The sequence below is a fragment of the Zosterops lateralis genome, assembly GCF_965231275.1.
Source record: "Zosterops lateralis genome assembly, chromosome: 22".
Classification (NCBI taxonomy): Eukaryota; Metazoa; Chordata; class Aves; order Passeriformes; family Zosteropidae; genus Zosterops; species Zosterops lateralis.
This window is the reverse complement of record NC_139782.1, coordinates 5,176,557-5,198,235: the sequence shown is the minus strand read 5'-3', so window position 1 is coordinate 5,198,235 and position 21,679 is coordinate 5,176,557. Positions and strand designations below refer to the sequence as shown.

Genomic DNA, 21,679 nt, shown 5'->3' with positions numbered 1-21,679 from the left:
AACAAAAAAATAAAGTCTTTTCATCACAAATACTGCAGCATTAAAATAAACACTTACCAAAATAAACAATGAGTGATATACATATATATATTTGAGTGTGTAGACTATAGAGTGAATCATATTGTCGCTTTTTAAGTCACAAAAGCACAATATAAATACGGAATCTCCTGTGAACTCCTGTCCCTGTTGTAATAAAAATACATTCTTTACAGTTAAAGTAAAACTAGTGCAAGTCCATCGGCCGTGCCAGCTCCATCATTTACAGGGCACTTCGTACTTGAAGATGACGCTGAAGATTTTGCCCCCGAGGCGGTCGGCGAGCCACGAGTTCTTGATGACGGCCAGCTTGAGGCTCTCACACCTGAGCACGGCGTAGTAGTTGGTGTGGATGGCCCTGCCCATGCCCTCGATGACCACCAGGTCCGTCTGCCGCTCCCGCACCAGCACGGCCAGGCCCTGGTCCAGGCGGCTGCAACACAGCGCGGTCAGAGTGGCTGCAGCTTGGCCACATCACAGCCACACCACGGCCACAGCTCAGCCACAACTCGGCCACCACTGCGGCCACACTTCAGTCAAACCATAGCCACATTGTGGCCACAGCTGGGATACACCAAGGCCACCACACGGACACACTGCAGCCACAGCTCAGCCACCCCTCAGTCACACCATGGCCACATCACAGCAACACTATGGCCACAGCTCGGACACAGCATGGCCACATCACAGCCACACCATGGCCACAATGCAGCCACAGCTTGGCCACCACTGCGGCCACACTTCAGTCACAGCTGGGCCACACTGCAGCCACAGCTCAGCCACCCCTCAGCCACACTGTGGCCACACTTCAGTCACACCATCACCACAGTTCAGCCACACTTTGGTCACACCGTGGCCACACCCACAGTCACACCATGGGCACACTTCAGTCACACCTGCAGCCCAGAGCTGCCCCAACTGCCAGCTGGGATTCTCCATTGAGTTACTGGTGCCCACAAACAACGGCACCTAAAAGCCAAGGGGATCAGCTGAAATGTTGTTTAAATGCACCCAGCTTGGGATTTTGACACAGGTAAAATCCCTGTGTCTCCAATAGAGGGACTGATCAGAAGGAAATGGGTTAAGCAAGGTGAAATGATGCTGCTGTCCCAGGGGGTTTTGGCCACCTGCAGGATCTGACCTCAGCCATAACCTGGCCCACTCCTGACCCAGCTGTGCCCTGAATACAGACACCTCACCAAGGGCCAAAAGCTGTCACAGGTCTGTAAACCCACACTAAGCACCTCCTAATGGGTGTGCAGAAGCAATTCCCAGCAGGAAAGACAGCTGGGAATCACAGCCAACCCTTTGACCATCCTGGGGCTGAGGGACACAAAGCACACAGTGGCACTTTGCCCACGTACCTCAGATCCAGGCACGGAGAACTGGAGCCCGTCTGAACCAACAGCAGCTTCTCATCCCTCAGTGCTGAGCTGTTTGAAAAGATAAAAGTATTAAACAGCTGCTTCAGCAGGGCCTTGTACATCTGGGAATAAGCCAGAGAAGCAGAAATATCGAAGCCTCTTTTGCAAAGGCTTCCTTTGCTGCAGGGACTTCACCAGGAACCACAATGTTTCCTTGAGCACAAGGATTGTTCAGTCAGCCCTGCATCCTCTCCTGGGGACACTCTGCCTGTGACATACATGGATTTGCCTCTATTAACACAGAAAATTCCTGGTAGAGCAGCTGGAGTGCTTTTCAGGGAAGACAAAACCAGAAAGCTAACTTATGGGTATGCCTGAAACACCCAATTTCGATATTTTTCACTTTAATGAAAGCAAATGCTCTGCCTTGGGCTGGGGCTGCAGATTACAGATGCTGCTGAGGAGTGAAATGCAAAGCCAGGCTGTGCTTTCCCCAGGGAGGTGTGAGTGGTGCTTACTGGATCACGGGGTCCATGGCCGCGATGCGCTCGGTCACGATCAGGGACTCGCTGTAGGTGACGTCGTTGAGGGCAGGGCCAGAGTTACAGGCCAAAATCACCTGGGGGGAAGGTTCCAGGAGAGATAACACAGTCAGGCTCTGGCGTTCCAGGTGCTTGGATTATTCCCAGTTTGGCAGAGAAGTGTCCTGCTGGTGGGCAGTGACGCCTTCCAGCAGTTACCAGAATTCCGTAGGAATTTGCAAGGAAAGCCACTCACCTCTGTCCCTCTAGAAAGGAGCTCTCGGACAAAAGGAAAGACTCCTAAAATTATGTCTATCCCACTGTTATCTGCGAAAATTAAGGCACATTTATGAGGGGGACCCTCCTGCAAGAGAAAACCAATGCATTCAGGATGGAGCACCACTCACCTCAGGGAAGTTTGTTATTCACAGCTACTCCTCCAAACCCCCACATTTTATATCCTCAAACATTGAGCCTTTGGGTCTGGATTGCACCAAACTCCCAGCACACACTAGTGGCAGACAGGAGGAGTGGGGCTCCCTGATGGTGTCTTTGCACTGGGGTTTAAAACAGCCTCGAGTTGCTGTGCTGTGTTTGAGACAGAGCTCTCAAACTCCAGCAATAAACCCTCCACCTGCCAACTCAAGCCAGGCCTAACTCCAGAGTCAGGCTGTGGCCCTGAACGCGCTGGGTGCCAGCTGGACCTACCTTGGAGGGTGTTTAAAACCAGCCTGGTGCTGGCTGAACAGGATTCCCTTCTGCCAGGAAAGGGCAGGATGGACTGTGGGGGCAGTGACATCCTAAAATGAAAAGATAGTGCCTATTCTCCATTAACCTCTTCATTTGTTCTCAACCTGGTGTTATGAAACTTAGTTCACCCCAGTTCAGACCAAGAGAAGAACTGAAAAATGCTTAATTCCTAATAAAAACTGACAGGACAGTGGCTGTAGTTCTCTAATTACCCCTGTTACACAAGATTAGCTGGTGCTTTGTATTAGGATGGAGCATGTAATGATTTGCCATAGTCTGCTCATCCCCAACCTTTAGGCTGCCATTTCCAGAGAGATTTACACAAAAGCTTTTTAATTAATCTTAATTAAATGGTAAAAGAAATCACATGGGAAGGGAAGGGAAGAAAAGAAAAAAAAAAAAAAAAAAAAAAAAAAAAAAAAAAAAAAAAAGCTTTGCTAATTGGTAAGTTCATCACTTCCAGTAAGCTCCTACATTAATTCCAGTTTTAAGTTGGCTACTCAGGGAGGAACAACTCAAACACTATATTTGGCCCCAGGTTTTTAAATTCAGGGATCTGGGTGTATGGAAATAAGAGCCCTGATAAGGAGGGGGGGTTCTGCAGCAGCTGGGCTCCAGTGGGAATTCTGAGAAGCAGCTTGGGAAGTAACCACATTCTAGACTAATTCCTTTATGGTGAATTACTGGGACTTGTTTTGGGCTGTTCTGTTCAAACCCCACAATTACCAGGGTGCTTTGATGATTAAAGTGTTTAATTAGTGGGTTTAGGGCCACCCAGGGTCATACCTTCAGTCGCTCCAACCACTGGCTGTAGGAATCTTCCAACCAGGGACGTTCTGTGGCACAGACAGCAGTGTCAGCATTTCTTATCAGCAGCCACTAACTCTTATCAGCAGTCACATGGTACAAGCAGGAGGTTCATGCTGCACTCACTGAAGCATTTGAGCTCAGGTTTGGAATGTTAAATGTGTAAGTTCACAGAGTTCCTGAGCTCTCTGTTGTGGGAATGGCCCCATGAGATTAGGCCTGAAGTGGAATTTTCACACTGGAAACTGGAGTGGTGTGAGTTGGGTGCTGGCCTGGGGCTGCTGGACCTCCCAGGACACTGTTCCCTGGCAGGGTCACAACAGTGAGTGACCATCTCAGTGTTTAATGAGAGGCTGCAGGATTCATTCCTTTGGAGCATTATCCAAACTCTGGATCTGCATTTAGATAACCCTAACGAGTCCTAATGATTCCTTGTCATCTGGGCAGCAGAACCCCCACAAACATCCATTCCCATTAACATCCAGATCTAGATCCAAGGATCTCCCCTTACCTTGGAGCTTTGACTTGGCTTCTTCAAACCCAAACTGTGGCTCAGACTCCAGGACACTGGAACAGGAGAGAAACAAAGGGCACACAGTTCAACACCTCCATCTCATATCAGTGGAATTCAAACATTGCTTTAGCTGGTGCCAATTTTGCTGCACTGCTTATATTGAGGGTCCCAAGATTGGGAAATGTATTTTGTGATCGTGTTAAAAACAAAAGGCTCTTCAGGACATGAAATCAGAGGTCCTGATGCTAAAAGAAAACAGCCTCAGCAATGTACAGATGTTTGCAGGCAGCAGACTACAGGCAAAAAAGACATTTTTGGGTCTGCAAACCACCATGAAATGTAATAACTTAAACCAGTTGGAGGGTGTAACTGTTGTACAAAGGCTGATGGGGAGATTGAGGAACTTTAATTTTTAGAAAAAAAATGACAACTGGACATTCTGTAGCTTAAGGGGTGCTGTTAAAGGATGTAACACCTACTCTGAGACTGCCTTTGCTCCCCAGTCAAAGACATTCCCTGCCAGAAGTCCTTTCACCAGTGCAAACTGCCTCTCCTCCCAGCCCAGGGAATCCAGGGACTCGATCACACTCTGGAAACACTTTAAGGCTATTCCATTTTCTTTCTGCTTTACCTGTAAGACAGACGGGAAACATTGGATTTACAGACCAACATTTCTTACCCAGCCTTGGCTGTCTCAGTCCCAAGGCCACATTCAAGCATCTCCTCTGTGTTCATGGCCTCTCATGGACCAACCAATTACTGCTGTCAGGGTGTTTAGGACCAAGAAAAAACTTTCCTGGATTCTCACAGAAAGCGTCATGAGTGCCAGGATATGATCTGTAGCTCAAGAATTACTTTTCTTAGCAAGTTAGAGGTGCAACAGATCTTGAGCAGATTGGGAAATGATCTTGAGCAAGGTGGGGAATAGAAAAGTGGACACACAAAAATCTTGTAGCAGTAACATGATGCATCAACCCCAGGAAACCACTACCAGCAGTCCCACAAAATCTGAAGGGTGATTTTGGGGGTTTTTTGTATCATCCCAAATTCTCAGCAGCTCTCTTTTTTTTTTTTTTTTTTTTTTTTTTTTTTTTTTTTTTTTTTTTCCTCTTCTGTCTCCAGTGAGATCAGTGTTACAGGGTGAGTTCTCTTAGAAAATTTAAAATGATTCTGGGTACCAAAACCTTGTCTTGGCAGTAAACTTGTCTGAATTACAATAAGCAAACATAAGCAAAAGCCACCTCACATGTGTTTTAGCCCTTTCTCAGAGTGAAGCCACCACATGACAGTGCAGCCAGGGAGAACTTTCTCTGTATTTTGCAGAAATATGTCAACAGTTCAGGAAAAAAAGTCTTGGATCAGCCACTAGCACTGTTGTTATTTATATGCCACACAAACAAGTGGTGAGAAACAGACATACAGAAAGTTGTTTTTGAGAAATACTGACTCAAATGTCCTCTCCCCAATCATTTCATGCCACAGAACAAAACACAGAGAGAAAACAGCTGCACGGTGACAATGAAATGTTTTCAAGAGCAGGAGGTTGTGCATTGTGTCCACTCCTACCCAGTGCTGAGCATCTCACAGGTGACAAAAGCAGCCACAGAGGAGTGAATTACAGAATCAGAAGTGACAGGCACCTCACACTGCTCAGGAGCAGGACTGCCACCAAAATTGGCTTCTCAGGGCTGTCAGGGAACTGAAGCTGGTGATATTTTTGGTTATCATTATCCTCACCAGGAGCCTGTTCAGGTGAAGGGGTTTATGTCCCATTCCCCAGTGCTGTTTTTCTCCCCCAGCTGCTCACAACCAGTGCAGGAACTGGTTTCTAATCCCTCCCCTCTGAGCCATCCACCACTTGTACACTTTCAGAGTATTGGAAAAGTGTCTTGAACTCACCTTGGAATAGGGATCTGGAAAATTGAATTCATTCAAACAGTGTTCTCTTGTATCCAAGAGACTTCTGACTGTTAAGGTACCATATGCACTTTAAAAAGGGAGAAGAGGGAAAAAAATCAATTTTTTCAAACAGAAAAAGCTATTTTTCCCCTGTTTCCTCTGTAAGTCACAGCCCCTCACATGAGCACTGAAGTTGAAATCACAGGTGTTAAACCCTGGCTCTACAGTAAGATTATTGAATCTACAGTAAATAATATTATTAGATTAAATAATTAAAAATTATAATAATATATAATAATTATACTATAATTATAATTTATAAAGATAAATATAATTATAATAAATAATAATAATATTTATTGTAGATTCAATAATCTTAAATCTACAATAAGATTATTTAAATACAGGGAGGAAGAATGTTCAGAATTAACTTGCTGCTATTTTTAATAACCACGTACAAATTTTTAATAACAAATTTTCTGCCAAGATAGAATTTCTCTGCTCAACTGCAACACCTGAAATCCAAAATCTCTGTGCAGAAGATCTGATGTGTAGCACAGAAACTTGCCTGAGCCTTCAGCCTATTTGGCTTTGTTTGCTCTGCTTCACAACCTGGTTAGCTTTTGGTGGACTTTCATTGCTCAATAGAAGCAGCAAGTGATGCAAAAAGGAAAATAAAAACACTTACAAGGGCTGCTGCCTGAGTGTCTGGAGCTTATTCCAGTATTTCTGCCGGAATTTCTCAGCTCTCTCCTGTGCATCCACAGAGTCTGGCTGGCTGGCTGCAGCTCGCTTTGCCACCTGGCAGGGAAATGAGGAGTTACCAAATTAACTCTTCCTCCTTGTAACTGATGTGAAGTTCAGTGTGAGCAATAACCCCTCCATCTGCCTCCCTGTTCTGTGCCTGCAGCCTGGCTGCTCCCTCCCACACAGCACCTCCCAGCCTCCCTTCATTCCAAACAGTAAACAACAATTTTCATGTCTCTTTCCATCCCAAAAGATTTAAAGTTTGTTTTCCAGACTGTACTGTCAGACATTAAGCACGAGTTCTAACTGCTTAGAGGAGGAGGAAAAAAATATCAATGCATATACACTAAAGGAGAAACAGGCAGAAATATAATGGTGCACATCGACCCCTTGTGTTCTCTTTTTGTTTACTCCAGTGAGCTGCCTGAAGCAGCTCCAGTGCAGAAAACAATAACTTGTGTCTGGTTCACTTGTGCTCCTCCCAAGAGAAAGTGTCTGTGAGGCAGCAGGACTGTTCCCACAGCAGGAACAACCCAAGGATCTCTGGCCCTTGGTTGTGTAACTGTCCTGCTTGCAGCTCTGTACAGAGAGGTCTGAGTGCCATTAAAGAGAGAAAATGCTTTGAAAACACCTTTCAGAAGCTAAAAAATAAAAAGCACCACAGAAGAATATTTCTGCCTTTGAAGGGGCCAAGCCCTTCCTTAAGAGACTGGGACAATGTCAGGTGCCTCTGTTACAGCGAGAGAGGGGCTGCACTTCCAGAGGGGTGACACAGCAGGAATATTTTACAGGACAAACATGCTGCTTCACAGAAGATTTGTTCCCTAAATACCTGTGTCACTCCCACAGGACTGTTTTGGGACACTTACCCCATCCAGTGCCTCCTCAAAGCAGGTGAGCCAGTATTTTCTGGCCATGGCATCATCTGTGAGGTCAACAGTGTCTGGGATATAGGTGGAGGGGTCTTTCAACAGTGGCAGGTTAACAAGTGGTCTCTCCAATCTGTCCATTTCCAGCATGTCAAACTAGGGGAGAAAGGAGAGAGATGGATTAGAACTCACTCAGAAATTAATTCACAAGGAATTAAATTAGCACAAGGGCTGCAGAAGCCCAGCCACAGTTAAGACTGACAGATCTGCAGACTATTATAGGTCATTATAAATAATCCAGTTCCCTCTGTGGATTATTTTATCCATGCCCACCCTATAGACAGAAATTATCCAGTGTGAAAATAATCCACAGTGTGAAATCAGAATTGCTGTACTGTCAGTGACTTTAAGAGGTGACTGGGCTTGTGCTCTTCTGTCCAATATTGTATTTGTCTTCCCAAAGGACGCAAATTAACACTGCTGAAAGATGGTGGAACGTGAAATTCCAAATTCTGAGGTATTTCAGCTCCAGCAAAATCCAGCTGCTCCAGAGAAAGTCTAAGAGACAAACAATCCCCCCACTTTGGTGAAGGAGAGTAAGACAAAGCAGCAGCCAGTCTGTTTTATGAAGCATTCCATCCAACACCACACAGGACACCAGCCAACACCACAGCAGACACCAGGCTGGTCACTTCTCTGGGAAGCAGGAGCCCCCAGGGGCAAGAAGCAACCAGCTGGAGAATAATCACCTGTGTCCAGGTCAGCACTGCTAAGAGAACACACACAGGTCTAGAAAAGACAGCACATACTGTACCACTCCGTGTTCTCTGCATGGGGTAAACATCAGGGGATGTGCTCATAAGCCCAGAACTCCCAGCATAATTCTCTCCCCAGCTGTACTGGTTTGGATCTAGAAAAGAGAAAGACACAGACACACATAATCTGAAAAATAAAACTGAGAATACTCCTGTGAGTGAGTCTAGAGCCAGCATCCCACTGAGCAGTGCTGCACTACACCAGCCAGCTCCCCTTGTCTTTAAAAGCTAACAGATTTTTCCCTCTAACTCCCAAAGGAGATGTTTCAACCACTCAGTGAATTACCTGCTCCAAAGAGATTCAACCTGAATGAGACAAGAGACAATTTAAGTTCTAAAATCATTCTTTTTAACCCCATTTCCTTGTCATTAATCAGCATGCCTCCAAAGCACTACCACTGAGCATTTCTTATTTCTAAATCTAGATCCATTATCAACAAAATAGTATTACAGAACTCTCAAAGCACAATGTCAGCTTCAGAAAAACACTGAAGTTATTTCTAGATTTGCTTTATTTGAGAAAAGTTTAATGAGCTCAGATGTACAGTACATGCTGCAGAAGCAATGTCTTTAATTCCTCAGTAGCTGGTTCCTTGCCCATCTCTATCAAATGAGCAGGAAAAGAATTCCACATCCATATTTTGGAGGTGTGTTTGATACTTACTGAGATAAACACCATTAGCAGGCTGTGGCTGTGCCACTGTAACCAATGTACTGCCTGTACATCAACAGGGGAAAAGGAAAACTAAATAGGCAGAATTCCACCAAAGCACCCTGGATCCAAGGGATCTGGACAGAAGGGTCTCCTCTGTGAGGCTTTTCACTCTCAAACAAACACAGTTCGGAGATGCTGGTCTTGCTCGGTACATTAAACATATACACAAAAGTGGCCTCCTAAAGAGGGAGAAGTTCTCCAAACCCACATTTCCCCAGCTGGATTTAGAGCTGTGACTGCTCTTTGCAGAAGTACAGAGAAGAGAAGAGCCCAGTCCTGCTGCCTTCTCAAAGGTGAGCAGGAAGTCCAGCAAGAAATTAAGATGTCCCTGCCAGAATGTATAAAACCAAAGCCCAGCATCTGTGTTTATTAGTGCCAAAATGGATTTATTTAGGCAACAGCTTACATGCAGCCTCTTAAGAGAAACTTGGACAGTACACTGACATTTCAGAACACAGCATATACAGAACAGAGCAGTGCTGTACTTACTGTCTTGTTCAGCTCCTTTTAAAAATGCCCCAATGGCTCCCAGGTAGCCTTCATGTCTCAGGAACAATGCCTGAACCTCTCCCTGCCACAATATGAAACATTGCAATTGGATGGTCCCTGAGGGCTAACAGGCACTTCTTTGTCACTAGTTTTCACACTTTAATTTAATAGAAACAACTAGAAGATGGCAATAGTCATTTGTGCTACATTCTCACACATTCAGCAACTTTAATGGTGCTCCTGGAACAGCTCAGGGAGGAACTGCTCACACACATCATTCCCCAGTTATCACACAGCTGGAAAACACCCATGCACCAGTGGTGTGTGCTCCATGGCCTCCCCTGGGAAACACCACTGCATCATTCCATGAATATTCAACTCCTCTTGCTTCAACAGGCTGGAAATGCAAGGCCCTGTGACTGCCAAGGTGTGCCACTGCAGCCAACACTGCTCAGAGTCTTTATTTCACTGCACTGCTCTTCACCACCACACAGACACTGTGCATTACCCACAGGCAGGAATTCCCCCGTCCAAATAATTCAATTATTAATGCAAAATATAGGAATGCTGGGGAGGCGAGCCCTCCACCCTCACAGCAGGGCCCCTCAGCTTTCCCAGGCTGGGTGAGGCTTTTTCCAAGGAATTCAGCAGTGACAGGGAACAGCTCACCCTGAGGGGAGCTACAGGGAAACAGCAGCTCCATCTCTCAGGGAGACTTGGATTTGAATTCCTGGCAAAGTGTCTCTTACAACAACCTAAAGCTGCAGTTTTGCAATGGCTTTCTTAGAACTCGAGTTTTATAGACAGGCACAACAATGGTGAAATAAAGAGGGGGAAAAAGCAGCACACAGGAGTCTCTTGCATGAAGCACTGAGATGAGAAAAAAATGGTGTAATCTACTCTATAAAATCCCCGAAGTGCAGGACTAATCTACCTGTAACAACCGTTAACAAGCTTGTGGATTGGACCTTTGTCCTAGTCAAAAATCTTCAGTAATTTTCCACAGCTTCAAAACCTGCAAAGAACTTCAGCTTGGTTGATCTGGGGGGGGTTTGATTTTCTCTTTAATAACAAAACCCCACTGATGCCAACTGCCTCAGCAGAACAACCTCACACTGCATGGCCTGGGGATGGAAAGATGCAAATCAGCAAGAGGAATTGAATAATGATGGTGACTATCTAAGAACACAGTGGAAACTCATTACTTGGAGCTACAAGACAGACTGTCAATCAAAAAAATAATAATAAAAAGAGAGAGAGAGGGAGGTAGGGAGAGAGAAAAAGGGCCAGACACAACTCCCAGGCATTTCACACTGATTTCACCCCTCCCACAACACATCCCTGCCTTACCTACCTAAGGAGCAGCCTTCTAAGCTTACTTCATGTGCAAATTCATTTATTAAGGTATCCCAACAGCCTAGAAAAACACCTAAAATGTGCCTTTGCTGTAGGGAAGCCTGTGCTTTCCTTACCTTGGAGAAGAAGTTGATGCTGTAGGTTATTGTGCGCATGGTGACGGGGTGGCCCCGGATGAAGAACCCTCCAAAATAGATTTTATCCAGGTTGTGCAGTTTGGCATGGAGACAGGCCAGCTGGCCAATGTCATTGCTGATCATGTGCAGCAAACTCTTGGCCATGTCTTCTTTGGAAAACTCTGGAAGGGAAGGAAGAGTAAAGTGAATTATGCTCACACTGAGGAAGCACCTCAAGTGGGCTGTGCTTTTCTAACTGAGTCTGGAGTTGGGGGAAAGAAAAATCCAGGGCTGGAGCAGTTTTCCTTATGTGTGGAGAAGAAAATGTTACCCCCTAGAAAAACCTCACATATAAAATATACTTCTAACAAGGAGGAGTGTGATTTGATTAAAGTACTAGGAAAAAAACCCAAAACTCACTAAGCCTATGTTAAACTTTTCTTGAAAAAAACAAAACTTCCTGGATGGCAGGAATCCATTTTTTCTCTCTAGGAACCACGGGTGAGGGTTCATCCATCCCTCTTGGCCTGAGATGCACTGCAAGCACTTCATTAAGATACTGCAAATAAACTGTAAATTGTAGTAAATCACTGCCAAAGGGCCTTTCTGGAGCCCAGAAACCACATCTATTTCCCACAGGAATGAATTAACCCCAGGCTAACCAGACAGCTATTTTTTAATTTTCCCTTGGCTTAGGCAATCCCAAACTGAAAATTTAAATGTCTGCTTATAAAGCAGTACTGCATAATATTTTAAATCAATATTCTGCAGACAAAACACAAGATCATGAAAGAAGCTGGTGATTATTCTCAGCTCTGCTGGTTAGATCAGTATAAAGTTGATTCCCAAGAGCCAGAGAAGATTTTGGGTAGATCTTTTTTTATCCCAGTACCTTTGTCTGCTGTGGTGGATTTCCCAAAGCTGCTGGCAATGAGATTCCCACTGAGCCCCAGGGTCTGGTAGGCACCTCCATACACGTCCTTCACCAGCATGTCCACGTTGGTGTGCTGGCCCTTTGAGGCCAGCTGCAGCAACTCATCAAATTTCTGAGGGTGAGAAGCACAGTTACTACAACTGACCTGAGCCAGAGCTCTGCAGCATCTTTACTGACCAAAACCAGTGTTAGAATTAACCCTGCCAGCCAAAGACAGGCTGTTTCTCATTACAAGGATGTTTCCAGAGTCCCTGTCTGATCAAACAGACTGATCTGAAGTGCAGCTCCTTCAAAGATGAACACCACAATCAACATCTTTCTTATCTGCAGATACTTTGTTGAATTTCCCCTGAAAACTAGGGTGGGTCAGCACATCTAAACCAGTCAGAAGCCTCATGGCATCCCTTATCTTGGAAGTCAGAAACACATGAACTAGGAGGAAACAGAATTTTGTCTTCCTGAAGCACAATAAAAGAAAAGTTTGAGAAAAACGTCTCAGTGTGCCTTTACTATTGCAGGATGTGCCACTGTCCCTGAAATTAAACTTGCAGGCAAGCTCCATTATCCCAATACTTAATTTATAACCCTGCTAACTTGAATTTCTTCTACAAAACCAAGAGAGAATTAAGAGCAGGCACTAAGTTCTAAGATTTCTTCTTTAGGAGCATCAAACAAAAAGCACAGCCCAGGCTGTCCCTTTGACATTTTCTGATCTGGTGCACATGTAACTGTAGCTTTTCCTGTACTGCTGACATTTAGGACACTCATTTAAGCCACATGGCTCTTTGGGAAGCCCAGCATGATGCCACAGCTGGGCTGGGCTGAGCAGGACTAATTCAGGCCCTGTTCATCAGCCCAGGATTTAAACTCATGTTGGAAGCCAAGGAACCAACTATGAGGCAAAATTTCTCCTCCCAGCTCCCAGACACTTTGCAGCAATTGTGTGCTCCCTGCTGTCTTCTGCAGACAGTATTGCAGGAACTGGGCTGGCATTTGAAGTTGAAAAGAGAATAAAACATTACCAGGACACTTTGAGGAGGCTCTTGTCCATCACTTGTCCTTGAGCCCCAAGCAGGATTGCTTTTGGTCACAATAAGCATCTTCTAATTCTTGTCCCTATATTCCACCAGTATCTTTTTCCATGTAAAGCCTCCTTTTATGCATCAGAAGTGTCAAAAATATGAACACAAGTCCAGCACTCAGCCTTCTTATTTAATATTCCAACATTTCTGGCTTCTTCCCAGCATTTAATTTAATCCCACCCCCCTTAAATAGACACTTGGATACCTTTGTTTTGGTGAGCAGAGCTCCAAGACCCCAAAAGGTTCCACCTCCAATTGAGCTGCCCCCAATCCATTCAAATTTGTCTTCTGATTCTACCTGTGAATGAAACAAGGCAGATTTATTTATAAAGTCCTGTTATAATGTTTAACACGGGTTTAAAGGTCAGAGTGTGCAGGGTTTTGAAACAGTGGAATCAGTGGAGATGGAATCTTTCCATTGTGGAAGTGGTAGGTGAGAAGGGCATGTTGCACATACACCACAAGCAGTTTTGGGAATCTTTGTATTTAATTCTTGGCAAATAATGCTAAATATAGACATTAAACTTGGTCTCTTCGATAGTGTGACAAAACAAACATCAAAAATCACTTTGATCTGACAGCTTTTGTCATCATCAGGTAATGTTACCACTTCTCTAAACATCAAATTAAATGTAATTTTAAAAAAATCAGTGAATGGAAAAGCATTCATAACTCTGCAATTAATAGAAATAAACTTGAAAAAAACGCACAATTTTCTTTCTAAACTTTGCATTACCCAAGGTGAAACAAATAAAAATCTGAGCCAGTGAGAGGTTTCAGATCACCTTATCAAATCTCCAAGGAAGCATTTTGGCCACCACTCACCTTCACTATGGAGACCCCTGAGCCAATGTTCACCAGCAAATAAGGGAAAATGTTGGGGTGGTTTGTCTGGAAGCGAAATTCCGTGTCTGAATCCTTCTGGTAAGCAAACACCTCGTGGGGGATGTTCCTCAGCACAAAGTTGCACCCTTTAATTAGGCAGGTCATTACATCTTCCTTATCAACTCTGAGGGAGAGGAAAAAAACCTTAAATAAATGTTCTGGAGCTCCTGATAAGGCAGTTTGCTTTGGGAGCAGCAGTTTGCACTGACTTTGCAGACGGGAATTTTCACACCATGTGGCACCAGCCCAATTTTCTGGAAACATGAAACCTCCAACTCCACGTGGTCTGGTGTTCCCCTGCCAGGCCAAAACTCCAGGCTGGAGTTCTGTTACACAGTAATTTTAATCCTGTTGTCATTACAAATAATCTTGTTTGCTTGTTTACACTGCTCTTTTCCTGCCCTGCTCCTTTCATGGTCTGTGCACCCCTGCCCTAAAGTAGGTCAGGAAGCTTAGCTGGAAATTAACCTCAGAAAACAAGTTCCAAACATGGAATAATTGTCTGTTGCTATTCCCCTGCCTCCTAATAAAGCACAAAAAGGCCCCCTCGACATTTCAGCACTTGTTTATAACAGATTCAAGGGACTGGGAGGAGCCTACAACTGGGATTAGCAAACACAGAAAAAGAGATTTCTCACAAGAGTAGCAGGATTCATAAACAGGACATATCCCCAGTGTCGAGTCTGGGAAAATGATACAAAAGTTATAGAAGATGATTGATAAGTCAGTTAACACATGCTGACTTCTGTGTCTCTGTACTGTTATTGATTTATGGAAATTCTTACAGGAAATATCCTGAGGCCTGTTGGAAACACATAAACAAACTCATCTCGACTCCTACAGAATGATTTGTGTGTTCCACGAGGGAGAAGCTGCTCTGGTTTGGACCTGGGGACCAACTGAGTACGTGAGAACCAAATAAAAACCAAACCCAGGTGCACCACAGGAGATAAGAGGGGAAAGTGCCTCCTTATCTCGATCAATTGATCGTTAGTAAGAGCCAAGAAGGTGCTAAAGGAGGCCGGTGTGAAATAAACAGATAACAGAGTCCAGCTTATCAGGAGAAATAAGTAATTTACAAAGACAGTATGAAAGCCGAGCACAGACCCTCAGGGGTTGAGGAATGTACTACACAGATCACAGCAGGAGAGGTGCCTTGAAGCTCTCCCCCAGTGATGTTTAATATTGGGGTAAATTAACGTTTTTCTACACTTACAGCATAGAAGGTGTGAATTTATAGGCACCACCATCAGTGGCTTTGATGGCTTTTGTTTCTGCATTGATAAGATGGCCTTTGATGAAATCTAGGCAGGTTTCAGTAGAGCTTTTTAGTATTTGATGTCTGATAATGGTGTTTGAACAGTAAATTTACGAGGCTGTAAATTCATGGGGCTGCCCTTTGTTCTGCTGCAAGCCTTTGCATGAAGTTTAGGTAGGAGCTATACAATAAGTGACTGTCACACGAATTACCTCTGAGCATGCCCAGGAAAATGATAAAAGCTTTTGGAGTAGGTGTAAGATAATTCTTTACAGAAGAAAAAGCAGTTCCACTTACTTCAACCCCAGTTTCTTCTCAATAAGGTCTTTGAATTTATAGGCACCACCACCCGTGGCTTTGATGACTTTTGTTTCTGTATTGACAAGATGGTCTTTGATGAAATCTAGGCAGGTTTCAATGTAAGTGTTTTCAAATTTAATGAAATGAAGTCGAGCTGTAATCTCCTCCTGAACAGATATTTCATACAAAGGTTCATTGTCTATGTCCTTTAAGAGAGAAAAGGATTTCTTAGAGAACATTCTTGCAGAAACAAGGTTAAATGCTGAACTACTGAACATCAATACTTGTGCTTTTTTTTTGCCCTTGAAACTGTGTTAATGCCATTAAACATAACACCTCAAGCTATGTCAAAGAAGAATAGAGTTTCACAGGTCTTAATTCTCCTTAAGCTGAGATAATCAATTCTCCCATGCAGCTGACATGCAGGAAATCCCTCTGCATAAGGAAAGTCATGTCTGCACAGGAGCAGGGTTTTTTTTTACAAATATACCACACTTACTGTCTGGAAAATAAATATTTAAACAGTACCTGGCAAATACAAATACTTTCCAAAAAGTTTTATATAGAACAAGTTATTAGATGGGTTTGGATACAATTTCTGTTCTACCCAGTCCAGAACTTCACTCCTGTGAGTCAGTGACATGCAGCTGATCCCTGGTGGAATTCTCACCTTTCCAGAATGATCAAAGGATCTCACTCTTGCCACTTTGTGCTGTACAGTTGAGTAATAAGCCAACTTGGTTAATGAACCACCTGTTCATAAAGAGATGACAAGTTATGATTAATGCCTCGCCTTGGAGCAAACAATAAAACTTATGTTTATGTCAGCTCTTGGTTCCCCAGGTCTCCTCAGATAAAGCCAGAGAGAATTAATGGAAATACAGAAAGAACCTTTGTTGTACTGGCCTGGTTAACCCCCAGAGCATCACAGGAGGGAAAAGCTCCATAAATTCACTTTGTGCCCAACTGATGAGCAATGGTAATTATTGATTAGCCAGGCCAGTACATGTACTGCTGTTATTTACCTTGTTTGGAATCTTTATGAAACCCCTTAAATCTGTACCAGGATTTTCTCAGCTGGTTTGCCACCACTGAGCAATTCTCCCCATGTGCACAGAGTGTTTCAGCAGCAGCAACACCTAAATAATATTCTTACCCTGCTTTTAGGGACAAGTCTACAAGCTCATGGCTGGTGAGAAAATGACCCTCTGTAATGAGTAATTATTTTGCAAGATTGGTCTTGGCTGTGGGGTAAAGAATGCTCAGAGTGATGATGTTTCTCAAGCACACAGCAGTTGGAGATGTTACCACTGTGCAAGTCTGAGCAGAGCAGCCTCATCATCCCCTTCAGGCCTCCAGTTTGCTCATGGCAATAAAACTTTCAACTCTTTCCTCGAAACAGAACTCAACCCCTTGCCGGGTCCTTGCATCTGACCTGCAAGAGTGGATTTCTGGGGTTACACTGAATAAATTCAATGTTTTCCACCACACTGCTCCAGGTCTGAGGGTAACTGTGACCCACTACTGGGTTAACATTAAAGTCCCGAAAGTAAATAAAAATCTAGATCCTAAATGGTGGCTAAATTCAGTGACACTACACTCTGCTGCCTAATAATAACCAAGAAATGAAGCAGCACAGGCAAAAGATAATCCCTGGAGTGTGTAGCTTTGCCTGCATAACAGCACTGTCAGCTCTTCCACGCTCAAATATTTCTGTCAGAAAAATATTTACAACCTGTAGGAGAAAAACAGGCAGTTTACTCCAGGAAAACTTAAGTGAGGCCAACATAGAGTGACCGTGGACAGACTCTTATAGTAACAAAAGCAATAAAGCTTCCCTGACCTTGGATCTGATTTCAGTGTCCCAGCCAGTGCTTTAAAGTTTCTGGGAAAGAAAATCCACTGTCTGTTCTGCTAAAAGATGAGGGCTTGCACAGCTTTTTATGGAAAAGCTTCCCTCCACTGCTCCAAACTGAGGATCACAAAGCCCGTGTTGGAATTTACACCGACAATGACACAGGTGCTGCAGGAATCCCTCAGCAGACCCACGGTATGCAGAGCCGTGTGCTTTGTGCATTATCCCCTTCCTCTCCCGCTTTGTAAAGATTTAAATCCATCCAGAACACCAGCTGAGACATGTAACTAGGTTTTATAACTAATCCCACGGCTCTAATTCCGTGCTGACCCGCACAAAGGGCCAGTTCCGGCTGTTACTTTCACAGGCAGGGAACCAGCAGCTCCTGAGGGGCTGAAATAACACCACAAGGTTTTCTGTTATGGTGCAGGTTTTCTTCCCTCTGTCCCTGAGTCTCCACCACACAGAGAGCAGTGTTCACCTAAGAAATAAGAGCTTGGTTTTCTTTTCCCTGCCTTTTCTCCTAAAAAGTTCCACTAAAACGGCAGGAAAACGCGTGAAATGGCATTTTTGGCTTAGTGAGTGTCCAAAGAACGACCTGTGATCCCTGCACGGGAGGAACTGGGCACAGGCTCAGTCCCCGCACGATTCCCGGCTCTGGCGCTCCGGTGTCACCCTGACGAGTGTCAGTCACCCTGGTATGTGTCACCCTGATATGTGTCACCCTGTCTTGTGTCACCCTGTCCCTCGGCTCAGGGAAATCGGGGCTGTGGGGTGTATGCACAAGGCAGCGGGTGTTTTTGGGGACGACTGAGGCAGCAGTGACAGACCCCGACCCACGCCAAGCCCCGCAGCCGCCCTGCCCAGCCCGGGCAGTGCCACAGCCGCCGTCCCTGTCCCTTTTTGCTTCTCCCACGCCGGTTTCGGGAGCCGGAGGAGTGCCCGCAGCATCCCGCGGGCCGCGGCCTGGGGCGGGGGGCGGCCGAGGGGCTCCGCACTCGGGCCTGGAGCACTGAGGCAGGGCTCGGCGCGATCTGAGGGGGTGCAGCCGATGCCCCCCAGTCCCGCCGGCTCCCGGCCGGTCCGGCCGAGCCCCCCGGGCTCTCCCCCGTCCCCCCTTGGACGACAAGGGCAGCCCCGGCCGGGCCGCCCCGCCCGCCTCCCCGCGGCCCGTTACCCGCGCGGGGCCCGCCGGGACCTGTAGTGCCTCCCCCTGCCCGCACCGCGCCGGCACCCGGCGGCACGACTACAACTCCCGTCGCGCCCCGCGCCGCCCCCAAACCGCGCAGCCCGCCGGGAGCTGTAGTGAGCCCGCGCCCACCCGCGCTGGCACGAGGGTCGCGGGGAACTACACTTCCCAGCGTGCGCCGCGCGCGCCCGGCCCGGCCCCCCCGCGGGTCCCTTCAGCGGGGCCGGAGCCGCCACCCGTTTCCCACCTCCGCTCCCTCCCCGCAGGCTCCCCAGCCCCGTTACCGATGTCTATGGCGAAGCGCTTGGCGTTCTCCAGGTTGCGGAAGATCTCGTCGGGCGGGAGGGTGATGCTCTTGTCCAGGCTGCCGTGACCGCTGCCGCGCCCGCCCCGCTCCGCCATTTTGAACGCGACCCGCTCCCTCCCTCAGCCCGGCCTCATCGACATGCAAATGTATGCGCATAAATCTGCATGGCAACGAGGCGGGGGCGCGGGGACCGGGCGGGGAGAGCGGGCAGGCCCCGCCCACCTCGGGGGCGTGGCCTGAGAGACTCGCAGTGGGCGGGGCGATGAGACCCCGGGGGGACAGGCCGGGGAGGGGTCGGGGACACCCCGGGGAGGGGGGACAGGAGAGGGGGAATGCGGAGAGAAACCCCCCGGGAGGGCAGAGAGACCCCAGGGTGAGCTGGGGAGAGGGGGGAGAATGGGGAAAGAGACCCCTGGGGAGGACAGAGAGACCCCAGGGTGAGCTGGGGAGGGGGGGGAGAATGGGGAAAGAGACCCCTGGGGAGACCCACCCGTGTCCCCTGTAGCCAAACCCCTGAATTTTAACCCCCTGACTTGTTTTCAAGAGTGTTATGACCCAGACACATCCCCAGGAATGTGAATTGTGCCTTGGAAAACTTTATCTCTTAATCAAAAGTATTTTCTGTGTGTGGTGTCCCTGCCTGTGACAAGGGTTGGAATTAGGTGATATTTAAGATCCCTCCCAACCAAACCATCCCATGATTTTTTTTTTTTTTTTTCGCCCTGGCAGTGACCTTTCTTGGCTCTGAATTCCCAGAGAATTGGCTGCTCGGGTGTGCTGTTATTTTTGTCTCACATTGAGAGAGCTGGTGTTTGATATTCCTGAGCTATGGAAAACAGCATTGCAGGGAGTCCTGATGGACACAGAACTGGAAATTCGGTGTTAAATCTGAATATCTCTGCTTTCACTGAAATCTGTCTCATGTCTGTTGACCACAGGGAAACCAGCTAAAAAAACTACTTAAAAAAACCCAAACCAAAACAAAAACAACAACAACAACAAAAAAAAACCCCAAACAAAACAAAACAAAACAACCCAAAAACCCCCCCAAAAAACACAAAAAAACCCACCAAAAAACCCCCAAAAAACAAAACAAAAAAAAACCCACAACAAAAACACACACACACACACACACACACAAAAGAAAAAAAAAAAAAACCCACAAAAAACCACAACAACTTTGGATTGATTAACCAGATTTTTATTTATTTTTGACCGTTAAAAGTTTCTGCAACTTCTGATGTTCACGATAACTCTGGCACAGGTCATACATTGGTGCAGCTTGCACAGAACACATCATAACATCCTCCAAGGACAGTAACAAATTCCCATTTTCCCCTGGCAAAAGGGTACAAAAAACTAAATACAATTTATACACCCGCCTTTCATGAAAGACTGATAAATATTTCTTTTATAATGGACAGCACAGCCGTAACTTTCAGTCCTATAAGGACATTTAAACCAGCTCCTGCCTTTACAAAAGGCACACACTCATCCTGAACCTCACAAACAGCTGGTGAGGAAGACATCCCGAGGAATTTCCTCTACACACTTTGGGATGTGGTTAAACCATTCTCAGAGCGTGCTCAGTACAGACTATAAATATTATAGAACCTCTCATGGCACCGTGGGAAGGCCAGATTCCCAAATGTGTCCCAGGTGTGGATGCTCTGGGAGCCCGAGGAGTCAAAGGCTCCTCCTGCAGGGATATTTTTGGGAATTCTGGCCGTCCCAGGGTGTGGGTACAGCTTTCCCAGCAGAGGTACATGGACAACCTCGCAGAGGTTAAGAACAGACATCAGTGAGCTCTGAACAGCCCCTCCAGCCCTCCCAGCAGGAGGATACAGCTCATTCCCTCAGAAAAACCCTCTCTCCACGCGGTGGGAATCCTTGCAGTCCTTCTGGGAGAAGGGCAGCTCACATCCCAGCAGAGCGACGACCTGCAAAGGGGAAACATTCTTCCCTACTTCATGAGAGGAGCGGGGGCGACTTGTACAGCAAGTCATGGTCTCCTCTGGAATACGGGAAACGTCCAAAAATCACGGAATTCTGAACTGCCGGTGCCTCCAGAGGCTTCGGAATCTCTTCGGTGCTGCTGGTTTTGCTGGTGGCTGGAGGAAGAAGCAGAGTCCCCCAGGTGCCACCTGTGAGCTCCGGGAGTGGCAGCTCAGCTTTCCCCGCGTTCCTGAGCCCCTGGGAACTGCAGATCCCGTCAGGATCATCCCTCTGCAGGCTCTGGGCAGGGGCTGCGAGAGCTGAAAGGGCAGGAGAGCAGAGAAATGTTATACGGGGAGTGTTACAAGGCTGGTTTTTCCCCAAAGGAAAAGGCAGTGAGAGGCACAGGGGATGTGATGGGGAGCACTCACCTCGCCCCTGCCCCGGGCTGCTCACAGCCATCCCTCCAGGATTCCGCCTTTCCCCAGCTCGGAGCTGGGCTGGTGCCTCTGAAATCCTCTGAAATCCCTTCTCTAGGAGCAGTTCCAGTGCTGTAAATCCACTCCGGGGTTCCCGGGGCTGTAACACAGAAGGGGGAGAAGGGAAGGTGAGCAGCGAGGCTTTCCCTCCTCCCCAGCTCTCAACACCCCAAAGTGCGGCCCTTCCCGGCTCTCCAGCAGATAAAATACTCACCCTGTGCTTCCCTCCGGGCTATGGGATGTCCATCGTTATCCCAAGGGCTGCTTTCAGCTCGGAGTGGAGAGGGGAGCCGAGATCTGCCCTATTTATACTCAGGAGCCGCATACAAAACTCTGGGTCCGGAGCGACTCGGAGTTTCCCACAGTCGCCAGCCAATCCAGGCGTGCCCGGCACAATGGGGAAAGCATCCATTACAGCATGGCAAATTGACTGTGAATTGCCTGGGGATAATACCCC

At 46.5% G+C, this 21,679-nt stretch overlaps 1 protein-coding gene and 1 long non-coding RNA gene across 2 annotated transcripts; one reads left to right on the top strand and one right to left on the bottom strand.

Moving 5' to 3' along the window:
• Positions 1-73: 73 nt before the first annotated feature.
• Positions 74-18,995, bottom strand: PANK4 (pantothenate kinase 4 (inactive)). The gene is made up of 19 exons (XM_083876952.1): positions 18,786-18,995; positions 16,128-16,210; positions 15,455-15,663; positions 13,840-14,023; positions 13,220-13,312; positions 11,891-12,044; positions 10,999-11,180; positions 9,527-9,608; positions 8,317-8,417; positions 7,508-7,663; positions 6,580-6,692; positions 5,892-5,979; positions 4,472-4,623; positions 3,990-4,045; positions 3,458-3,507; positions 2,178-2,285; positions 1,919-2,019; positions 1,401-1,469; positions 74-469 (listed from the first exon to the last, which is right to left on the bottom strand). The coding sequence occupies exons 1-19, from the start codon at positions 18,901-18,903 to the stop codon at positions 256-258; spliced, it is 2,313 nt and encodes a 770-aa protein (XP_083733078.1). The 5' UTR covers positions 18,904-18,995; the 3' UTR covers positions 74-255.
• LOC310918156 lies at positions 18,835-19,924 on the top strand. The gene is made up of 2 exons (XR_014591606.1): positions 18,835-18,954; positions 19,538-19,924. It is a non-coding gene; the product is annotated as an uncharacterized lncRNA (long non-coding RNA).
• Positions 19,925-21,679: the final 1,755 nt, after the last annotated feature.

Bases quoted from the DNA above. Each gene is read 5' to 3' on its own strand.
- PANK4 (XM_083876952.1), bottom strand. From the start codon at position 18,903: ATGGCGGAGCGGGGCGGGCGCGGCAGCGGTCACGGCAGCCTGGACAAG. The intron at 16,211-18,785 runs GTAACGGGGCTG...CTTTATGAACAG, and splicing joins GCGCTTCGCCATAGACATCG to GTGGTTCATTAACCAAGTTG. The intron at 14,024-15,454 runs GTAAGTGGAACT...CCTCTCCCTCAG, and splicing joins GAGAAGAAACTGGGGTTGAA to AGTTGATAAGGAAGATGTAA.